The sequence below is a fragment of the Enhydra lutris genome, unplaced genomic scaffold (genome assembly GCF_002288905.1).
Source record: "Enhydra lutris kenyoni isolate GAN:26980312 unplaced genomic scaffold, ASM228890v2 scaffoldscaffold39, whole genome shotgun sequence".
Taxonomy (NCBI): domain Eukaryota; kingdom Metazoa; phylum Chordata; class Mammalia; order Carnivora; family Mustelidae; genus Enhydra; species Enhydra lutris.
In genome coordinates this window covers 1361282-1381533 of record NW_019154123.1, presented here as the reverse complement: position 1 = coordinate 1381533, position 20252 = coordinate 1361282, and the positions used below count along the sequence as shown (strand labels likewise).

Here is a 20252-nt window from a genome sequence, read left to right as displayed (position 1 = left end):
AGATGTCATCTAGGACTTTTGTAGCTAGAACGGAGAATTCAATGCCTGGCTTCAAAGCTTCACAGGGTAGGCAGACTCTCTTGTTAGAAGCTAATGTACCTCGTGACTTTAAGTTGAAACCAGTGCTCGCTAACCAGTCAAAAATCCTAGGGCCCTCAAGAATTGTGCTTAATTATCTATTCTGCCTGTGCTCTATATATGGAACAACAAAGCCCGGATGACAGTATCTCTACTTATAGCATGTTTTACTGAATATTTTAAGCCCACTGTTGAGACCTACTGCTTGGGGGCGGGGGGAGAGATTCCTTTCAAAATATTACTGCTCATTGACAGTGCACATAGTTGCCCATGAGCTACAATGGAGATAAACAATGAGAGTAATGTTGATTTCATACCTGCTAATTCAACGTCCATTCTGCAGCCCGTGGATCAAGGGCTGTAATTTCAAATTTCAAGTCTTATTATTTAAGAAATACATTTCAAAAGGCTGTGGTTGCCATAGAGAGTGATTCCTCTGATGGATCTGGGCAAAGTAAATTGAAAACCTTCTGGAAAAGATTCACCATCTAGATGTTATTAAGTCATGGGAAGAGGTCAAAATATCAACTTAACAGGCATTTTGAAGAAATTGATTCCAACCCTCATGGATGACATTGAGATATTAGGACTTCAGTGGGGGAAGTAACTGCAGATATGGTAGAAATAGCATGAAAACTAGACTTAGAAATGGAGCCTGAAGATGGGACTGAATTGCAGCAAACTCATGATAAAACTTGAACGGATGAGGAGTTGCTTCTTATGGACGAGAAAAGAAAGTGGTTTCTTAAAATGGACTCTACCTCTGGTGCAGATGCTGTAAAGATTGTTGAAATGGCAACAAAGGATTTCGAATATAACACTGTTCTCGTTGATAAAACAGTGGCAAGATTTGAAAGGATTGACTCCAATTTTGAAAGTGCTATTATGGGTAAAATGCCTTCAAACAGCATCACATACTACAGAGAAATTGTTTGTGAAAGGAAGAGTCAATTGATGTAGCAAACTTCACTGTTGCTTTATTTTAAGAAATTTCCACAGCCACCTCAGCCTTCAGCAATCACTACCCTAATCGGTCAGCAGCCATCAACATCAAGGCAAGACTCCACCAGGAAAAAGACTAGGACTTGTTGAAAACTCAAAATGATGGTTAGCATATTTTTTAGCAATGAAGTATTTTTAAATTAAGCTTTGTACATTGTTTTTATAGACATAATGCTTTGCACACTTAACAGACTACAGGATAGTCTAAACATAATTTTTATATGCACTAGGAAACCAAAAAATTAATTTGACTGACTTTATGCATTATTCACTCTGTTGCAGTGGTCTGGAACTGAACCTATAATATCTCGGGGGTAGTCCTGTATGTCTATTCCAGGAAGTCTTCCTTAGAGACTCTATGTTCTCCTCTTGCTAAAATAACCAGTGACTTTAGGAAAAACTATGTGCTAACATGAATTGTTTGCAACAGACTTGGATTTTAGAGTCTCCAAATAGAGGTCAAATAATCAAATTTGCTGGCACCATTCAATGAGATAAACAACTGTGACATAAATTCTGCTTTTCATACAGGTTTTATACTCCCTGGACACCCTGTTTCCATTAGCACTTAGTATTCTTAATCTCTTTATAGATATGAGAGAAACCTGTCCTATTAAAAAAAAAAGAAACCTCCTGTTTTTATATGTTTTATCCCTGGTGTAGATAGTCAAAGACCATTTAAAAAAAATTAAATCCAAGACTTTAAAAATTATCAGTGATGTAGCTAATCATAGAATTTCTTGAAGTGTGCTGTTACTATCCTCAGCAAGGATTGGGAGGTGTTAATAGAAAGTCTTTCATGCCTTCTACTTAAGGTGGTCTAGTGGTCAACTTCTATCTTTAGGGAAAATACTCTCCTCTGTCTCAGCTCACTGCTTGAATACAGACTCCACTGTTTTCTCTGCTAAGCCCCTCAAAGCAGAGAAATCCACAGTACTTTAGTGAGAACTTACACATGGCTAAAGGTAGTGCAGGGGACAGCAAGATATTTATAAGTCATATTGCCAGGCACTGATCTCTGATACTGTCCAAATCTCGCAGGAATATTGAGCTCTACTAAGAATGACTGGACTGGAGCATATGGTAATTGAGTGACATTTATGTAAGAAGCACTAGATTTGTATTCTCTCTGTTAAAGTCTGGTTTAAAATAGGGCTAGAAAATGATTATTTTAATTTTCCCCCTTTTCAAAGAAGAGTGAAAACAATCATATGTAGGCCCAAAGACTTAACTTTATTATTTGTACTCTCCAGATACTCAGATTAAGTAATAACCATCATTTACAATGATGCATAAAACTAGTTATTGTCCTTATTCCAAGCAGGTTTTCCCAACAGATTTTCCAAAGAGAAATGAGAATATTGGCTTTTCCTTCTATATGATAACTTTTGACAAGGAGTTTGTATATATTATTCAAGGCACAGATTCACGTTTGGAAATTCTGTCAAAATAGGCAGCTCTTCAGTGATCATTGACTGACAATTACTCTCAGTGGAAGGTTACAAAACATATTTATGTCTTCTTTGAGCATAAAATGCTAAATCAAAATTTTATGCCCTCAGATTTAATACAGCCAACAAAGTTCTTCTTCTTAAAAATAAAATGATTTTCATTTAGATGAATAGTGACTTAAGGAAATGGCAACATCAAGTCACTTTATGAAGATTATATAAATCTGATGTAAACACAATTCTTATAGATTATATGTCTTTGGCGACTAAAGGCAATTCTACTATTTGCCATTCCAGTCAGCACTCCTAATTATCATTAAATAAATATATTTTTTCAATAAATGGCATTTTCTTTCTCTACATATGCCTCTTGTAGATGCCTCTACATCTAGCAAGAAAAAAATTAATACTTGCTTTGGTTTCTGTAAAATCATTAACAGTATATAGCATTGTATTTGTATCGATGTGTTGTGGGCTAGACTAAGGCCTAGAAAACTCTAGTTGGGGTAGAAGTCACCTGAAGAACTTATTTAAATATGGATTTCTGAGCCCCACTCCCTGAGTTTCTGATTCAGTAGGCCTAGGATGGGCATGAGAATTTGCATGTCTAACAGACTCTCAGGTGTTGCTAATTCTGCACACAGCAGCACTACTCTGAATGGCATGAGGCTCAACAACATAGGAGAATCAGCTGCAACACAGGAAGAGAAGTAGAAGGGATGACATAGATAAAGATTATAGTATCTACTTGAGGGTTGAATAGTAGTCCCAGAAAATACGTTCTCCAGAAACTTCAGAATATGACCTTATTTAGAATTAAGGATCTTTGCAAATGTAATTAAGGTAAGGATTTAGTATGAGGTCATCCTGGATTAGTTGGGCCCTCATCCAACGACAAGCATCATTAAGAGTCTGTCCATAAGAGGCAGACTTCTGTCCTACAGAACTATAAATAAATAAGTTTCTGATGCTTTACAAGTTTATGTTACTTTGTTAGGGCAGTCTTGGGAAACTAATGGACTCCTATAAGTCCAACCATACCAAAGTGCCAAGTTTTGTTATATACTCTAAGAAAAAAGGATAGAACTCTGACACTAGCCCAATGGACTAGTGTAACAGGTTGAACAATGATTGAACATTGACTAACTGTTGGGCACTGTTAGATACCTTCTGGGATGTTATTTAATTTCACCTTATCCCCAAATGCTTTGAGGTAGTTATTTTTTTAGCAGTAGTTATAAAAGAAGATCCTGAAACCCAGAATGGTCATTTAGTCAGAAAATACTTACTGTCTGCTTTATACCAGACTCTTGCTAGATATTCCAGTAGTCAGTGATTTACCAGAAGTGATACAGCTAGTAAGTAGCAGGGATTAAATTCAGATCATGATCCTGTCATTCCAAATTCCATGCTCTTCTCCATCATAGCATATTTTATCAAGGCTTGGAGCTGGAAAGTACAGGGCATTTGGCAATACTGACTAGTTTATCTTTGGCTGCTATGGAATATTTAAGAAAGTAGAAAAGAATTTATTATCTCTAACAGAAATCTTCCTGATTTATGGTAGGTATTTAACAGTATTTCCTCCTATTAATACCTATAAAGTAGTTTGTACTTTGTTACTTTAATCTTATTTTTCCTTGTAGCAACTCTTTCACTTTATACTCAAATATGCACATAATTTAGGCGGATCGTGAATAACAAGGTAGAAATAATAGCTCTACATTGTCTTTGGAGATGTGGAACAATGAGTTAGACAATAATATTTCCATATACTTTTTTGCCTTATTTACTTTTATGTGTATATATATATGAAACAAGGCTGGAAAAATATTTGAATATTACCTTGCAGTTGCAGATCACACACACACACACACAAAACCCCACACACAAAAAACCTATGATTTAGCATCATAATATGAATTCCCTGAGTGTTTCATACAAACTTCTTTCGAATGGTTATTAAGGTATTTAAGCTGTTTAATAATGCTTTGAGAGTTATTAAATTCAACCTTCATCTCATTATAGTTAATGTTTTTGAGCATACAATGTGAATGGCACTCTGCTAGCTGCTGAACATTTGATATGTAAAAAAAAAATTGTTCCCACCCTTGCAGTGTGGATGCTTGATTCAGGATCAGTAAAATTAAGATCAATGTAACTGTGAAAGATTTAGACAAAATGTACTAAGAAACTGCTCACTTTAGCAGGTTAAAGCGAAAAGACAAATAAAAGAAGCTAACAAACATTGAGGTGACAGTTGCATTGAGGTTCTGTCTTAGGAGATGAGGGCAAATTGTATGAATTTGCTAAATGCTTAACAACCACGATGGTACAGAATGGACAGTAACACTGGCACTATTTTTTTTCCTAGTGATATATTTTTTTAATTGTATCTTTCTCTGGACATTTATTCATTCATTTATTCCACAACACTCTACATGCACCTATAGCATGCAAGGTTTGGCATGGAGACAAATGTATTACCCAGTGAGAAGATAAGTCACATATACCAATAACTAAAATGTGAGACAATAATTCTGATCTAAATGACATAGATCATAACTCTTATCATGGGTAGGTTCATGGGAGAATATAATTATTCTACATCTATGAATTGATTACAAATTTATTCAGCCATCTTTTGAGTTTTGAGTTCTTATTTTATTGTATTTTAGCCAGTGACTGTGGTCTGTAAAATAAATTACTTTAATACTTTGAGGCTTCCTTTGTGACCTAGTAGGTGGTCAAATTTGTGAATGTTTCAGGCTTGAAAGCTATGTATTCCTTAATTATTCAGTGCTAGGGTTGATATGTGTTTATTAGACTAAATTTATTATTTGTGGTGTTGAACACTCCTGTTTCTTTGCTAATTTTTTTACTTTATCACCTTTGTATGAGAAGTAAAGTATCTCATTTTAACTATAGGTTATTAGTTTCTACTTGTAATTCTTTTCTATTTTATATATTTTAAGGCTGAGATTCTAGGTATATACAGGTCAGGACTGCCATATTTTCTGGGTAGATCATTTCTTTTAGCATTAGATAATAACCCTTTTTTATCTCTGATTATGCTTTTTTCTAACAGTAATACTGCTACATTGGGTTCCTTTTGTTAATCCTTGGTACATTCTATTCTATCTCCTTACTTTCCATTTTTCCATGTCACCAAATTTTTTAAAAATTATACCTTCATTGAGATGTAATTTATTCACTCATTTCAAGTTTGCAGTTTAGTGGTTTTTAGTATAATCACAGTTTTGCAATCAATACCACTATATAAATTTAGAACATTTCTTCATCATCCCAAAGGAAACCTCATACCCATTAGCAGTCACTGCCCATTTCCCATCTTCCACTAATCCCTGACAACTACTAATATATCTCTGTCTCTATGGATTTGCCTTTTTATGGACATTTTGGATAAGTGGTGTCATACCGTGTGGTCTTTATGTCTGACTTTTTCACTTTCCACTTAGCATAATGGCTTCAAGATTGATTCTGTTTTAGTATTAACATGACTTTGTTGTTTTTAAAGGTTAAATAATATTCCATTGTATGGATAGACTATTATCTATCCATTAGGTTGGACCTTGGGTTGTTTCTACTTTGCAGCTATTATGAATAATGCTGCTATGAACATTTATATGCAATTTATTATATGGACATAATGTTTTTACTTCTCTTGGGTATATACTTAGGAGTAGAATTGCTAAATCATCAGGTAATTCTCTGTTTAACATCTTGAAGAACTGTCAAACTGTATTCCAAAGTGGCTCCATTTCACGTTCCCACCAACAATGTATGGAGGTGCCAATTTCTCCACATCTTGTCTTTGCCTAGATATTAAAATCCCAAACCCCTTTGGCATTATCCTGGTATACAATTTTTGTAGGCCTTTACCATGTCACTTCCTATCTGTATACATTTGCACTCCTCATGTTTCTGGCATATGTATAATTCTTTTTCCTCCTTTAAAGGTCATGTATGGGGTGCCTGGGTGGCTCAGTGGGTTGAGCCGCTGCCATCAGCTCGGGTCATGATCTCAGGGTTCTGGGATGGAGTCCGGCATCAGGCTCTCTGCTCAGCAGGGAGCCTGCTTCCCTCTCTCTCTCTCTCTGCCTGCCTCTCTACTTGTGATCTCTCTCTGTCAAATAAATAAATCTTTTTTTAAAAAAAAAGGTCATGTATGTTTTAAAGCTTAAAGATTGTTTTACCTAGTGTTGTTATATGTTTGTGAAGTGAGAAGGGGGAGTGGGCGTGGGAGAGGGGGACTCATGTTGGATTAGTCTCCTATTCCTGAAAGTTGAGCAGATCAGTGTAATTGTAGTGACTATGAAATGGTTGACTTGATGTTCCAAGTCAACTGTTTGAAAGCAGTGGGCCAGAGTTTTTCTTCTGTACTAAATTACTTGGACTGTATAGGACACATTATCTTACTGAACTCATCTAGTCCCATTTGAACTAACTTGTCTTTTTGTTATTTTATAGATGCAAGTTTCCAAAAACACAACAGAAAAGAAGAAGCCCAAATTTAGAAGGACAAGGTATTTTTTTTTTACAAAAAGTATTATGATAAAATTGAAATGTATATATACATTGGATTAATTATTATGACATTTCCCCCTGATTCTTGATTCTTTTTCTCTAGGAAAACATCAAAATTTTCTAGAAGAATTAGAGATGATGAGAATTAAGAAATAAATTATTTCTTAATAATTAAGATAAATTATTAAGAAAAATTATTTCTTAGTAATTAAGATAAATTATTAAGAAATAAGAATTAAGGTGATAAGTAGTAGCTTTAGAGTATGGAGAAAGTTTTATGTTTATACAAATATGTTGAAGCAGAACTAGTGAAGATTAATATCATGTGAGCAAGCAGATGAGAAGCAGGTGTTTGGTTTAAAAATAGTGCAAACCAGAAACGGGCCTTTATAATGAACTGATAAGCCACTGATGACAAGTTTTAGTGTTTATCATTGAGCCAACCACACAGTTTATTTACGTATTTTTTTGAAGAATTGTAATCAGTGCTGTATTAAAAGGAGTCCTGCTCAACAACAAAGTCTGACTCCGATATGATAGTCCTTCTCTTATTCTTTGTCCTTCTTCAGAGGATGAATAATTAAATTTTTAAAAAGGCCTTACTGTCTTATCTTAGTTATACTTCACAATAACCCCATCAAATAAGAAGTATATCATAATCATCTCTATTTAAAAGATGAAAAACTTATGACTTAGAGAAACTGGCTTTTTCAAGATCTTATGGCTAGAGAAAATGCATTTGAACCAATTTTTTCCGACTTTAAGTCAGCAATACAGTGTCATGGGAAAAGCATGGATTTTGCAGTCTGACAGAATTTAGCTGTGTCATGCTCAGCCATTTCCTACATTGTCAAATTTCTCAATTTCTCAGAGCTTCAGTTTCTTTATAAAATGAGAGTAGCAATTCCTTAGTAGGTTTTTTAGGGGAAGATTACATGAAAAAGCCTATATAAGGTACTTGCTAGATCATTAGTGCTTTTCACCAGATGAGAGCTTAGATCAATATTATTTCCTTTTGGTTTTTTCACTGTATCATGCTGTCTTACTGTATAAACCAATCAAGGAAAAGTACCTCAAGATAAAGAAATATATTCATAATTTATAATTATCAATGAATATGCAAAAAATGGCCATTGAAGTATTCATGATTGATCTTTTGAAACTAAATCTGTCAAATTCTTTTCCTAGGAAAGCTATTTTAAAATGCTCTTTTGAAAATGTTTGTTCAGATGATGCCTTATCAAAGGAAAACATGGGTATGTGAAGGCCTCTCCTGCTCTTAGTTCCTTTACTTCTATTTAATTCTACCAAATGTAGTTGTAAGTTTTGGAAGAAAAAAAAATATTGATGAGAACTGTTAGTGGGTCATTTTGTTTTACATACTAGATTTACATACTAGATCTCTTCAGTTGTCTTTAGGTTTCTGTTCCCATAAATTAAATTTTCTCTGGCTCCGTCACATATTTAATTTTTTTAAAAATAAAGCACCACTGGCTGTGGGAGGAAATACCCACATCAATACATTAAAATCCAGACCTCTCCATTCGAAAATTATTGGGGTCCTCGGGGTGCCAGAGAGAGAGAAAGAAGAAAAGCAGCAGCATGGGGCTTCCAGCTGAATTAATTGCCATTGGTATTAGAACACAGTAGGGAGAATGTGGAATGCAGGGAGAAAGTTTTAGTTTTCAAAAGCGCTTTACTCTTCCTTCATTTTCATTAGTCTTGAAAAGCAGGCAAATACTTATTTGCAAGATGGAACTTTGGCAACCACACAAAGAGGTTCCAAAGCCCATTAACCCCCAAGAAGTTATCCACGCCATATTTCCTTTCCTATATAGCCACCCCCAGTGTTCTATGGCACTGTGTTTCAACTGACTAAATAAGCCACCCATCTTTAGCCTTATTAAAAGAAAGGAAAGCAGTCAGAAGAAGGACAAAGTAGTTAATTTTTTTTAATCTTTTGTTCCTCTCCTAAACCACTACAAAATTCTATTCTTTCTATCTCTTCTTAAATTTATTCTGCTGCTACTTTCCTGCTAACTTAGGTGCCTTTTCTTGGCTATATTGTCCTTTCGCCTCACATGATTACTTCAGATATTCCTGTAGAAAGGCAGAAAACTCAGTTTATCCCTGGACTGAATTCTCACTAGGAAACCTTGGTACTGCAGCTGAGGGCTCCAGTGCTGGAATCCAGGGGCTACTGAGGAAGAAAGCATCATAGGCAGGAATCCATTGATTGGAAATCACTCTGCTGCATAAATGAGTGAATGCATTTCCATAGTTATCCACTGACACCCTTTCAGGAGTCTCACATTCTGTGTAGCTCTCAAGTCTCAATAGTTAATTGTTCAAATCTTTAACCTGATCTGTGTTTTACTCCTTTATCCCATTTCAAACAAATAAAAAGCATAAACATCTAGTCTGCTGTGTTCTTTGCAAGAGCTGACTACTTCTTGAAAGAGTGGTTATTTTTCAGTAAATTATCCCCGCCTCAGTTTTTTACCCCTACCCATATTTCAGTGTATCCCTTGATCTAAGTCTCTGAAATCACTCCTTTAGTTCTTGGCTTGAGGTAGCATCAGTCCTAGACCAAGTGAAAATTGGAGCCATTTTCCTTACATTCCCAGGTGCTAAAATAAAGTCTCCCATCAGCCTACTGCCCAGATTTGCTGTTCCTTTCTGGGTTATAAACTCTACCCTTTGCTTTTCTCTCTTCCTTAATTAGAGGTCGGGAGGAGAGCTAATTAAGTGTAGCTACTTTACCTGCCCAAGTGTCAGTTGCTTCATCTGTGATAAAGACATGCAATAAAAACCCTCTTATCCAACAAGGAGAAGATTTCTGAAATTAATAGAAAAAGTTGAGGAATCATTAAATAATTTAAGCTGTATGCCCATGGCTATGCAGATTTAATCTAAGAAATAGCTATTTGGGGGCGCCTGGGTGGCTCAGTGGGTTAAAGCCTCTGCCTTCGGCTCAGGTCATGATCCCAAGGTTCTGGGATCGAGCCCCATATTGGGCTCTGTGCTCAGCAGGGAGCCTGCTTCCTCCTCTCTCTCTGTCTGCCTCTCTGCCTGCTTGCGATCTCTGTCAAATAAATAAATAAAATCTTTAAAAAAAAAAAAAAAGAAATAGCTATTTGTGGAGCATATCTAGGTTTGGGGGAAAATTACTACAAAGAATATTATGAATTATGTTTGTATTGTCCCTCTACCTCGTTTTTTTCCCAGTGTTTAGGAACAAGAAAATTCATCTATAATGATGAAATAATAATACCAATAGTAATAATGATAGCCAACACCTGTAAAAATTACTGTGTGTCTTCACTTTATATATATTTATTTAGCCCTTGTAAGATCGTAAGAAGTAAATAAGGTAGATAGTATTTTTTTAAGATTTTATTTATTTATTTGACAGAGATCACAAGTAGGCAGAGAGACAGGCGGGTGGGGGGGAAGCAAGCTCCCTGCTGAGCAGAGAGCCCAAATCAGGGCTCGATCCCAGGAGCCTGGGATCATGACCTGAGCTGAAGGCAGAGGCTTTAACCCACTGAGCCACCCAGGCACCCCTAGATATTATTTTATCTCCCATTTTATCAATGGGGAAACCAAGACACTTCAGAGGTTGTTATATGGTTTTTCTAAGTCACATATATCTTCTTAAAATTAATCAAAGTGTGCAGCTGTTTCCTTGGTTGCTTTGAATATCAGGAATCGTAAAGCTAACTGTATTGGGTTTTGGTACAGTACTGATAACTGACCTAAGCAATTTTAAGATTTCATTATAGCCTTTCATACCCTCTTAACTGATTTTGATTTCTTTTTGTCTTTGGGTTTTCATCATTTGTTTTGTTATATCATTGTTTTTTTGTTGGGAAATACCTCACTTCTTTTTGGGTAGTAGACAGTCTGTAAAAGTTTAGATAGATAAAAGATTGGCATATTACCCAGGTTTAACTGATAATCTGTGGCATTCATTAATAAATTAGCAAAGGATATATTCATCAGCCACCTGAGACAGATAGCCATGGAAAAGGATGGCTAATGCAGGAGAGGTCTGGGTCATGAGGGAAATCCTGGGGGAGCATGAAGACCTTAGGAGTAGGAGTGGGGCTAGGAGGTAGAAGAGGTGACAGGGAGAAAGGTGATTTCTTGCTGCTCAGGACAAACTTTGCCCATCTACTGTTGGTTTGGAGTTACCTTTAACCTCTAGACTAAAAGGTGGGGTTGGCCCACATGCCCCTTTCCTGGAAAACTCCTTGCCTCCTATTTCTGTTTGTATCTCCGGGAATGGTGCTATCTTCTTCATTACATTCTAATTTGTATTTTACTCATCACTACATTTAAATTGTAAGCACGCAAGAGGAGTGTTTGTGGTTACTTAATAATAAAACAAAACCCAAGTACTTTTTCTTCTTCTTCACCGTCTTCCATAAGAATGCCTTCAAGGGGCGCCTGGGTGGCTCAGTGGGTTAAAGCCTCTGCCTTCGGCTCAGGTCATGGTCTCAGGGTCCTGGGATCGAGCTCCACATTGGGCTCTCTGCTCCGAGGGGAGCCTGCTTTCTCCTCTCTCTCTGCCTGCTTCTCTGCCAGTTTGTGATCTCTGTCTGTCAAATAAATAAATAAAATCTTTGGAAAAAAAAAAAAAGAATGCCTTCAAAATTTCAATATTGAAATGACCCTGAAAGTTTACTGCAGATGGTATTTTTCAATGCCAGCTTTGGGGTAGGTAGCCTTACCAGTAGCCTCTTAACATAAGGAAATAAAGAGCTTTCTTAAACATTTAGTAGAAGAGTAAAGATTGGAGAAAACTCCATAAATGTACATTTGAAGACTTCTAAAATAGCAACTGATTTATTGAGACCAAGAGTAAGTTAATTCTCATCAGGATGGAAAACATACACAGATTATTTTATAAAAATTCATTTTTAAAAGCCAGATATGGACTTTGGTGTAAGAGACAACTTTTTCTTACTTTTTAAAAAAACTTTCTCTTGAGTGATGGAATAACTGTAATACTACCACTTTACTCTAAACAACAAATTGAAACAAGTCCCAGAAACTACAAGGTAATCAGTATTGATAGAAGATGATTGGTCATGCAGTCAGCAAAGGCATTCATTCTGTCCCTATCTTTGGAGGATATCATTGGCCAATTTTGATAAGCTAGTTTGTAGATTACTGTAACTGCTGTTTCTTAAGAATTAGTTTTGAACTCTATCAGTTTACAATATACGAATACGTATTTAGAAAAGCAAACCTCCCATTGCTCTAGCAGCAGAATTTGACATCAATCAAGTCGGTGTTATGAACCCTGGTTGATTTATGAAGTCATCCATTACTTTGTCTACCCTTTGATCAAAAGGCAGTGTACATATTTTTCCACATCACTTGAAAATGGAGGGCCTACAATGCCATTCAGCAATGACATTCATTATCATAAATTGATTGTATTTTAGCCTAGCCTTAGAAATATAAAGATGTTTGCGTACCATTTTTCCTTTACAGCATAGCTCAAAATCCATCTTCTCAACAGTGCATTAAATGTCAGTATCAATTTCCATAGACCCAGAATGTAAAGTAGGAAAACACAATTCTGTGAGTGGGACTGGAGAATCAGTGTGAAGATAATCACAAGTAGTTTCTGTTGAGTAGCAGGTTACTAAGTAGGAAATCTATCATAAAGAGAGGTTAACTCCCATTAACAAAATTGCTTCAATATAAGTGTACATACCTCTAGAAAATTCTGATTCAGTAGACATGGGTTGCCTTCATGTTTTTTTAGTAAATTCTCCATGAGATTCTTATGCCTACCAAATTTTGAATACCATTGTTTTAGAATATAATAGTTTAAATTCTGTGTTCTTATGCTTTAGCAATTACACAGAAACACATAGCTATGTGGACACATCTAAAAGGTCAGTTACAGTTTTTGTTGTGTTTTTAAACATAGGAATTGGTTCTGTGGTATGCAAATGGCTTATCAGAAAGCTACTTTCAAACTGTTTTGAAAGAAGTCTTCATAGAGAAAACCTAAGATTGGCTGGAAAGAGATGATGGCCAGGAAGGTTCATTGGTCTGTGCCTACTCTCTTGAGTCCCTTGCACTTAGTAGGCAAATAATTGATATTATTTGAATATTGAGTGAGCATAAAAATACTTGGGGCAAGTGATAAGTATTGACAGAAAATCTATTTTTGTAGATAAAATTGTAATGTGAAAAATGTTAACTAAAAATTGTTCTTTTATACTGTAGTGACAACCAAGAAAGGGAAAATTTTCTATTTCATAACCTCCCATGACTTTATTTAACACTATTATTTAAAAATGTTCTAGCAAAATTTTAAAATTTCCTTCTTATGAGTAAAAGATAAGAGAAAATTATCAACAAGGAAGACTCTAATAAAATATTGATTCTTTTGGACTAGAGAAAAGGAAACATAAAACTTTTCACATTAATGGGGCGCCTGGGTGGCTCAGTGGGTTAAGCCTCTGCCTTTGGCTCAGGTCATGGTCTCAGGGTCCTGGGATCGAGCCCCACATCAGGCTCTCTGCTCAGCAGGGAGCCTGCTTCCTCCTTTCTCTCTGCCTGCCTCTCTGCCTACTTGTGATCTCTGTCTGTCAAATAAATAAAAAATTAAAAAAAAATTTAAAAAAAAAACAAAAAAAACTTTTCACATTAACAATCTCTGTTTTTTACCTTCCAACATGCTTAGTTTACAAGGATGCCAGGGATTCATATATCATATGCACTCTTCCTAAACTGATTAGTTAGAAAATTTTAAAATATGTTCACTAATTAGATTAAAACTTAGTGCTGAGAATGCCTTGCTTCCATATTCATCGATAATATTTTAGCTTGAAAGCGTATGTCCTGTTTCGGTCTATTTTCAAGTTCCATGAACTTTGAGCTGCTCTACCTAGTGTGATTTTTGGTGACCTGCCAAAGAATGGTGGATAATAGGAGGTGGTATGTCAGATTTTTGTCACCAGAGTGGAAAATGATGGGGTATATATTCATGGCCTTTATCTTTGAATCATGTTGCCTTTGGAAGGACTTCTCAGATGCTCCATCTGTCTGTTGTACAGGACAGCAAGCCACACGTGGTTTCCTTGATTTTTACTTCAACAAGACTATATCAAACAAAAATGTCTATTCTATTTATGTCAGGATTTCAACTGCATGTTATTAATCAGTAGTTGAGTCTATAGTTATATAATAGTAGTTTATTTCTTGTGTGTGTTATTATTTTATCTCAGCAAGTTCAGTGAATTCATGTCACAGTGTACACACACACACAAATTTTGTTTTAGTGTGGTATTTAAAATATATATCTACGTATAGATATAGCTGCAGATAGATATCAGACTAAGCAGTTAAGATGCGTTGGTATTTGAATTAGGAATAGAGAAGCCTATGTTTAACCTGGCCACTTAATTACGTGGTTTCCCCTTTTAAACAGTAAGAGTTTACTGTAGGGATGACAAACTGTGGCCCACAAGCCACTTGCTATTGTAAATAAAGTTTGATAGGAACATAGTCACTCTCGTTTGTTTAGGTACATGTGTAGAGTTTGGACTGTAGCAGCAGAATTGAGTGGTTGTGACAGAAACCACAAAGCCTGCAGTATTTACTCTCTGTCCCTTCACAGGAAGAGTTTGCTGACCCTTGGTTTATAAAAAAAACAATTTAGTTTGTCCCTGATTAAAAAAAAAAAAAAAAAACAAAAACAAAAACCACTTCTAGTGAGCTTTTTGTGATCCTGGCAAGAATATCACCTACATTTTTAAAGGAATAATTGTAAAATATTCACCTGGAAATCCATAATTATGTTGCATCAGGCAGAGGTCACATGGGAAAATCATACAAAATATTTATTTTTTATCTTGTAACATTTAGACAGTTTTCTCTTCGGGGGCAGTTAAGCTTATGGATTTGATGGAATTAATTAAGATGTAACATTTTTTTACCGATGTTTTCTAGTTGTCTCTGAGACCGAAGTTTTACTGAAGGAGCTGGAGCAAATGCTACAGCAGGCGCTAGACCCCACAGGGGCACCTGATGAGCCCGAAGAGGAGCATGGAGAGGAGGTAAATGCAGGAGCGAAGGTAGCCTGGTCATCGTGATCAAGCCTAAACGGCAACTTCAGATTCTTTCAGTGGCAGGCATTTTTTCTGGATGTACGTTTTAATTATATGGAGAACTTCTATTCCCTTCTGAAATTTGAGTCCTTGATTATCCTGAAGTGAATAATAAACTAGCAGCCTGTTGAAAAGTCAGAATACATCTATCAGTCTTTGAAAAAAAAAAAAAAAAAATCTGTGAGCAGAGGAGTTCTTTGTGTTTCAGTTCTTTGAGGTTGACATGAAGAAAGAATGGAGGAGGGGCTCACAGTAGCTGATGGGGCACCACAGCAGACAGACCTCTCCACTACTGCAGATCTTTACAGTCAGGAAAAGACGGGCCAGGCTGAGAGCAGCTTGCTAGGACATCTGCCCTGTCTGGTTCAGGCACAGGGACAACCTCTGTAGGGACAGACCTCATTATTAACACACCGGAGGTAGAATTTTCCATTTTTTTTCTTTTGGCTACCTATGTTGGGCTAAGTAAGTGTGTGCTTACTTTATTCAGTATTTGTATGTGACAACATAAGTTTTAAGTTGGTTGACAAATTGCTCAGCACATCAGCTCCAGGTTCATACAAATAAAATGAGGGCACAAGCCCAGGTGATTAATACAGAGCAGCAATGTGGTAGGTGTGAGAAAAATAAGTCATAAGACAGGCACTTCCACAAGGCAGTACAGCTGTTCTCGAAATAGGGAGAAAAATGGCAGCAAGAGGTCCTATACCCTTAAGGTTTCATTCATTCTCTGATTCATTCATGTAGATATATACTGTGCCTGGAGTTGAGAGAGCACAGTGGTTCGGAGTGCTAACTCTGGAATAGAATATCAATGTCCCAGTCCTAGTCCGGCCACTGACAACTTGTGTAATTTGGCACAGTTCCTTATCACATGCCTCAGAGGATTTTTTTTTAAATAAGACAAACCAGGAAAAGAACTTTGCATAGAAACTGACTTCTAAGGTCAGCTGTTATTACAGATGAGAATTGGCAATGGCAGTCACTGGAGAGAATAAGGGCTGAGATTTCCTTACTTCATCTCTTTTCCCACATTCTCACTTTGAGCAACTACCCATTCCGGAGTCTGTCTCTTCTCAGATGCTTAAAAAGGTGAATTTGTATATGGACAAGGTTGTTTACACACTTTGGCAGACTGCCCAATTGCATGATTTCATTCAGGACTCCAACAAGAAAAAAGGTGATTCGTAAACACCTCCCTTTTTGACTTAGAAATCGGAATATACAGGATTTACAGTTAAAGAGATCAATATGCTAAAAGAAAATAAAATTAATGCTAAAAACTCTTACCAACTTGAAAACCATAGCCTGCTTAATTAGCCCCAGCAATATCAACCTGTATTTGAATTGCATGGTTGTGAATGCCATTTTTCCAATTAGAGTTCCTTCTTGAAAAAACTCATTTTCTCTGTATAGATCTTACCTTCCATAAAACCAGATCTATAGATTGGTGACATATATATTATATATATGTAATTAATATACAAATTATTTTTTCCTAACAAATGAAACAAGATCTGTAGGTTGGTGACATATATATTATATACACATAATTAATATACAAATTATTCTTTCCCAGCAAATGTGTGCTTTGTTGGAGCACCATATGGTTTTGTGCAATGTGTTTTCAGTCTTTGCAGTTTGTCTTTTCAAAACTCCAGCCAGGCTGATTTTTATAGAGATGTCCTGGAGCTTTTACAGCCACAGAATTGGCTTCTATTTTACCATTATAACCAGTAACGTGATAGAACAGAAAATGACTTCTGATTTTTATTTCTTAAGGTAAAATACATAGTTTCAATGTATTACCAGGCAGGAGCTTGCTTTTTGTTTTAGAGGCTTGTAATATTTTATGCTTTCAAAAGCCATTGAGGAATTGTAAAAATTAACCATCTTAACTTGCTGGCAGGCAGGTGAGTGCCCCCTGCAGACTGGTTCATAAGCCCTTCTCCTCAAAGAGCTTTGTAAGCCTGGCATTCACACCAGGTTCCATATATTTAGGGCCTTGTTCACTTTTAAATGAGAAAAATAGCAATGAAACCAACTATCAAAGCTGCAACAATTTCCAGTTTAAAAGAAAAGAAATGATCACCTCAGGGGTTTCTTTTTTTTTTTTTTTTTCTTTTCTTTTTCTAGCTTGCTTTTTCTAAGTTAGTAGGGAAAATTAACATGGCCTCCAAAGTTAACACCACTTAAAACTGGAGCTGTGTTGTGTTTGCAGGAGAAAGTGGCCTCTTACAAACTATAACCTCCGCAAAAGAGCCACCTGATAATTTTAATGTTCTGAACATGTTTATTCTCTGAGCAGGTATTGTTTGAGCTCTTTCCAAAGTTGTAAATTTGATAGTGTTTTCATCCGTCATTTCACATATGAGGATTCAGGTTGATTACTCTCTAGCACTTATACCAATAGGTGAGAGTAGCAATATTAAGAAAAAAAAAAAACATTATACACACGTGGATAATCAAAATTCTTTTCTATTTGTCACTGAAATGTTTTATGAGATTATTTTCCTTAGTAGAGTCTCCTTCCTAATTACACTCTTCTTTAGCTAACACTGGTTGTCATGCCCCGACTTTGCAAGCAATGGGAGGGAATTAATATCAGATTTTTATAAAATCCACCTGAATTAGATAAGCCATATATAAATAAGACAGAGTTTAGTGAATAATTATTTGTATTAAAAGGTACATTTTTTGATATGTGAAAATACTTGTATAAATTATTCTTTTTCTTCATTTCATGGAAGTTCGCTCTTTTTTTTTTTTAAAGATTTTATTTATTTATTTGACAGACACATCACAAGTAGGCAGAGAGAGGCAGGTAGAGAGAGAGGGGAAGCAGGCTCCCTGCTGAGCAGAGAGCCCGATGTGGGGCTCGATCCCAGGACCCTGGGACTATGACCCGAGCCGAAGGCAGAGGCTTTAATCCGCTGAGCCACCCAGGAGACCCCAGTTCGCTCTATCTTTAATGAAACTTGAAGTTATAAATCTTGTGTGTGTTTATAGATATTTGCATTGTTTTTACTAGTGTCCCTTCCTACTGAGCTAGACCAAACGATGGCTATTCTTAACTAATACAGAGGCTTATGAGAAGATAGCCATAGAAATTGTGACTTAGTTTTAAGTTGTATTCCCTATAATGATAACCTTAAAAATAAACAAGTATAGAAAACAAATGTAGCAAAATTCATAGAATGAAATGTTTCGCAAAGCTTAAAATGAAAACTAAAAATGTATAAAGTTGGGGGAAAGAGATAGGTCCTGAATAGTCAGTTCTTCTTATATTAACACATTTACTATACATTCTGCTCCACATGGGGATCATTATTTGACCACCAGCATAATAGAACGCTTTGTGTCACTGCTGTGGTTGTGGAGTTACTGACTACTTTACACTTTGTTCAAATAATCAAGCCTGATCTTCCAGTAAATTTGATGTAGTTCTGATGAATTATATGGTTATTTTTACAGTTAACTAAATGCAGCTCTGAAGTCCCAGCAGGCAGTCCATTCGAAAACCACTATGAAGAGGACTATCTTGTAATTGATGGCATAAAATTAAAAGCTGGAGAATGTATTGAAAATATAACTAACAAATTTAAAGAAATAGATGCTCTAATGTCTGAATTTTAGGGTGTTATAAATATTTTCAAAGGCTAGTTATAAAGACACTTACATGTTTATATTTTCCCAAAAGTCAAAAGCTTGAAAATAGGGAAATAGGTGTATGTTATACCAAAGCTGATATTTATAATAACTTTCTATTTTATACTTTGAGAATAGCCATTGTTTTGAGAATCAATCAAATGGTACTTAAATTAGTAATAAAAATTTAGGATTTAAGAAGCCCTGATATTTGTATTTATAGATTTTTTTCTTGTGTGCCTTAGTTTTAAAATGGTTTATAAACTATTAAGTTTACAATGGCTTATTTAGGCCCTTTATTCAAATGTGGCTATTTAGATGGCCATCGAGGCTATTATAATTCATACAGATAATTCAAGTGTAGTAGAGACATGAGAATGTATATTGGTAATGGAATTAAGCTACTACAAAATAAAAGGAAATAATTTTTTAAAAAGTACTGTATAATAGAGTTGGTGCTTTTCTCAGAGGTGTCAGTTACCTTTTATGGGAAATAATCATTTCAACCCCGATTCCCAAAACTGATTAACAGAGTCTCAGGGGAGGTGGGGAGGCTGTAGACAATCAGAATCCTGGATGTTTCCCCCATTGAATCAGTATCTCTGAAGGTGAGGATGGGAAAATGTAGTGGAAAACATAAAGAGATAAGTATATTCTCACTAAAAAAAATCCATAAGCAATGTAGGCAGGCAAAATGTGTATCATGCAACATCACTCCCTTAACACTTCCCCTGCAACCCCATCCTATAGGGATTCCCAGGAACAGTTTTGGTGAGTGTCCTTCTACATCGTGTTCTAATGCGCATCCATCTCTAGTGCCCACACTTGCACTCTTTCCATGCCCTTCTCTCTCCTGGGAGTATGGGGTCAGAGGAAGGACATTCCAAGCACATGGAAACAAAACCAAAGCTTGAAGAGAGAAGAAAGCAGTACAGCCCCTCGAACCTATTGCTTGTTGAATTAACTAGAGTGACCGTGTGCTGGTGTGACGGTCACCACAGCAGGTGAGCTGCACTGTGTACATAGGCTGAAGAGTTTGTAACTGCAGGGGCCAAGTGGAGAGTTTCAGACAGTGGAATCCCTTTTACATTTCAGGAAGATCACACCAGCAGCAGACAGAGGTTGGAGTGAGCAGGAGTAACACCAGAGACAGGGGGCCTATTAGGAGGCTACTTAGGGAATTCAGGTGCAAGACTTTGAGAGCCTGAGTATGGCACAAATGGAGAGAGTGGAATGGCTTCCAGCTACATTAGCATTGATGGATTATTAGGATTTAGCAATTGGATATAGGGATACAGCAGTAGGGAGAGGTAGGAACAACTCCTGAGTTCTTGGTATTCACAGTGCTTTTCACTGAAGGTCAGCATACATACAGGTTAGGGGCCTG

The 20252-nt window shown here is 36.2% G+C and overlaps 1 protein-coding gene across 2 annotated transcripts in view; it reads left to right on the top strand.

Annotated features, from left to right (window-relative positions):
- Positions 1-18856, top strand: part of LOC111155185 (zinc finger CW-type and PWWP domain containing 2) — an 81420-nt gene extending 62564 nt beyond the window's left edge. Inside the window, exons 5-8 of one of the 2 annotated variants that reach the window (XM_022515283.1) lie at positions 7023-7078; positions 8268-8335; positions 15060-15166; positions 18692-18856. In XM_022515283.1, the coding sequence (XP_022370991.1) occupies positions 7023-7078; positions 8268-8335; positions 15060-15166; positions 18692-18853 (393 nt within the window). In that variant the 3' untranslated portion in view covers positions 18854-18856. Of the gene's footprint in view, positions 1-7022; positions 7079-8267; positions 8336-15059; positions 15185-18691 lie in introns of both variants that reach the window. The other variant, XM_022515282.1, reaches the window with a different exon arrangement.
- Positions 18857-20252: the final 1396 nt, after the last annotated feature.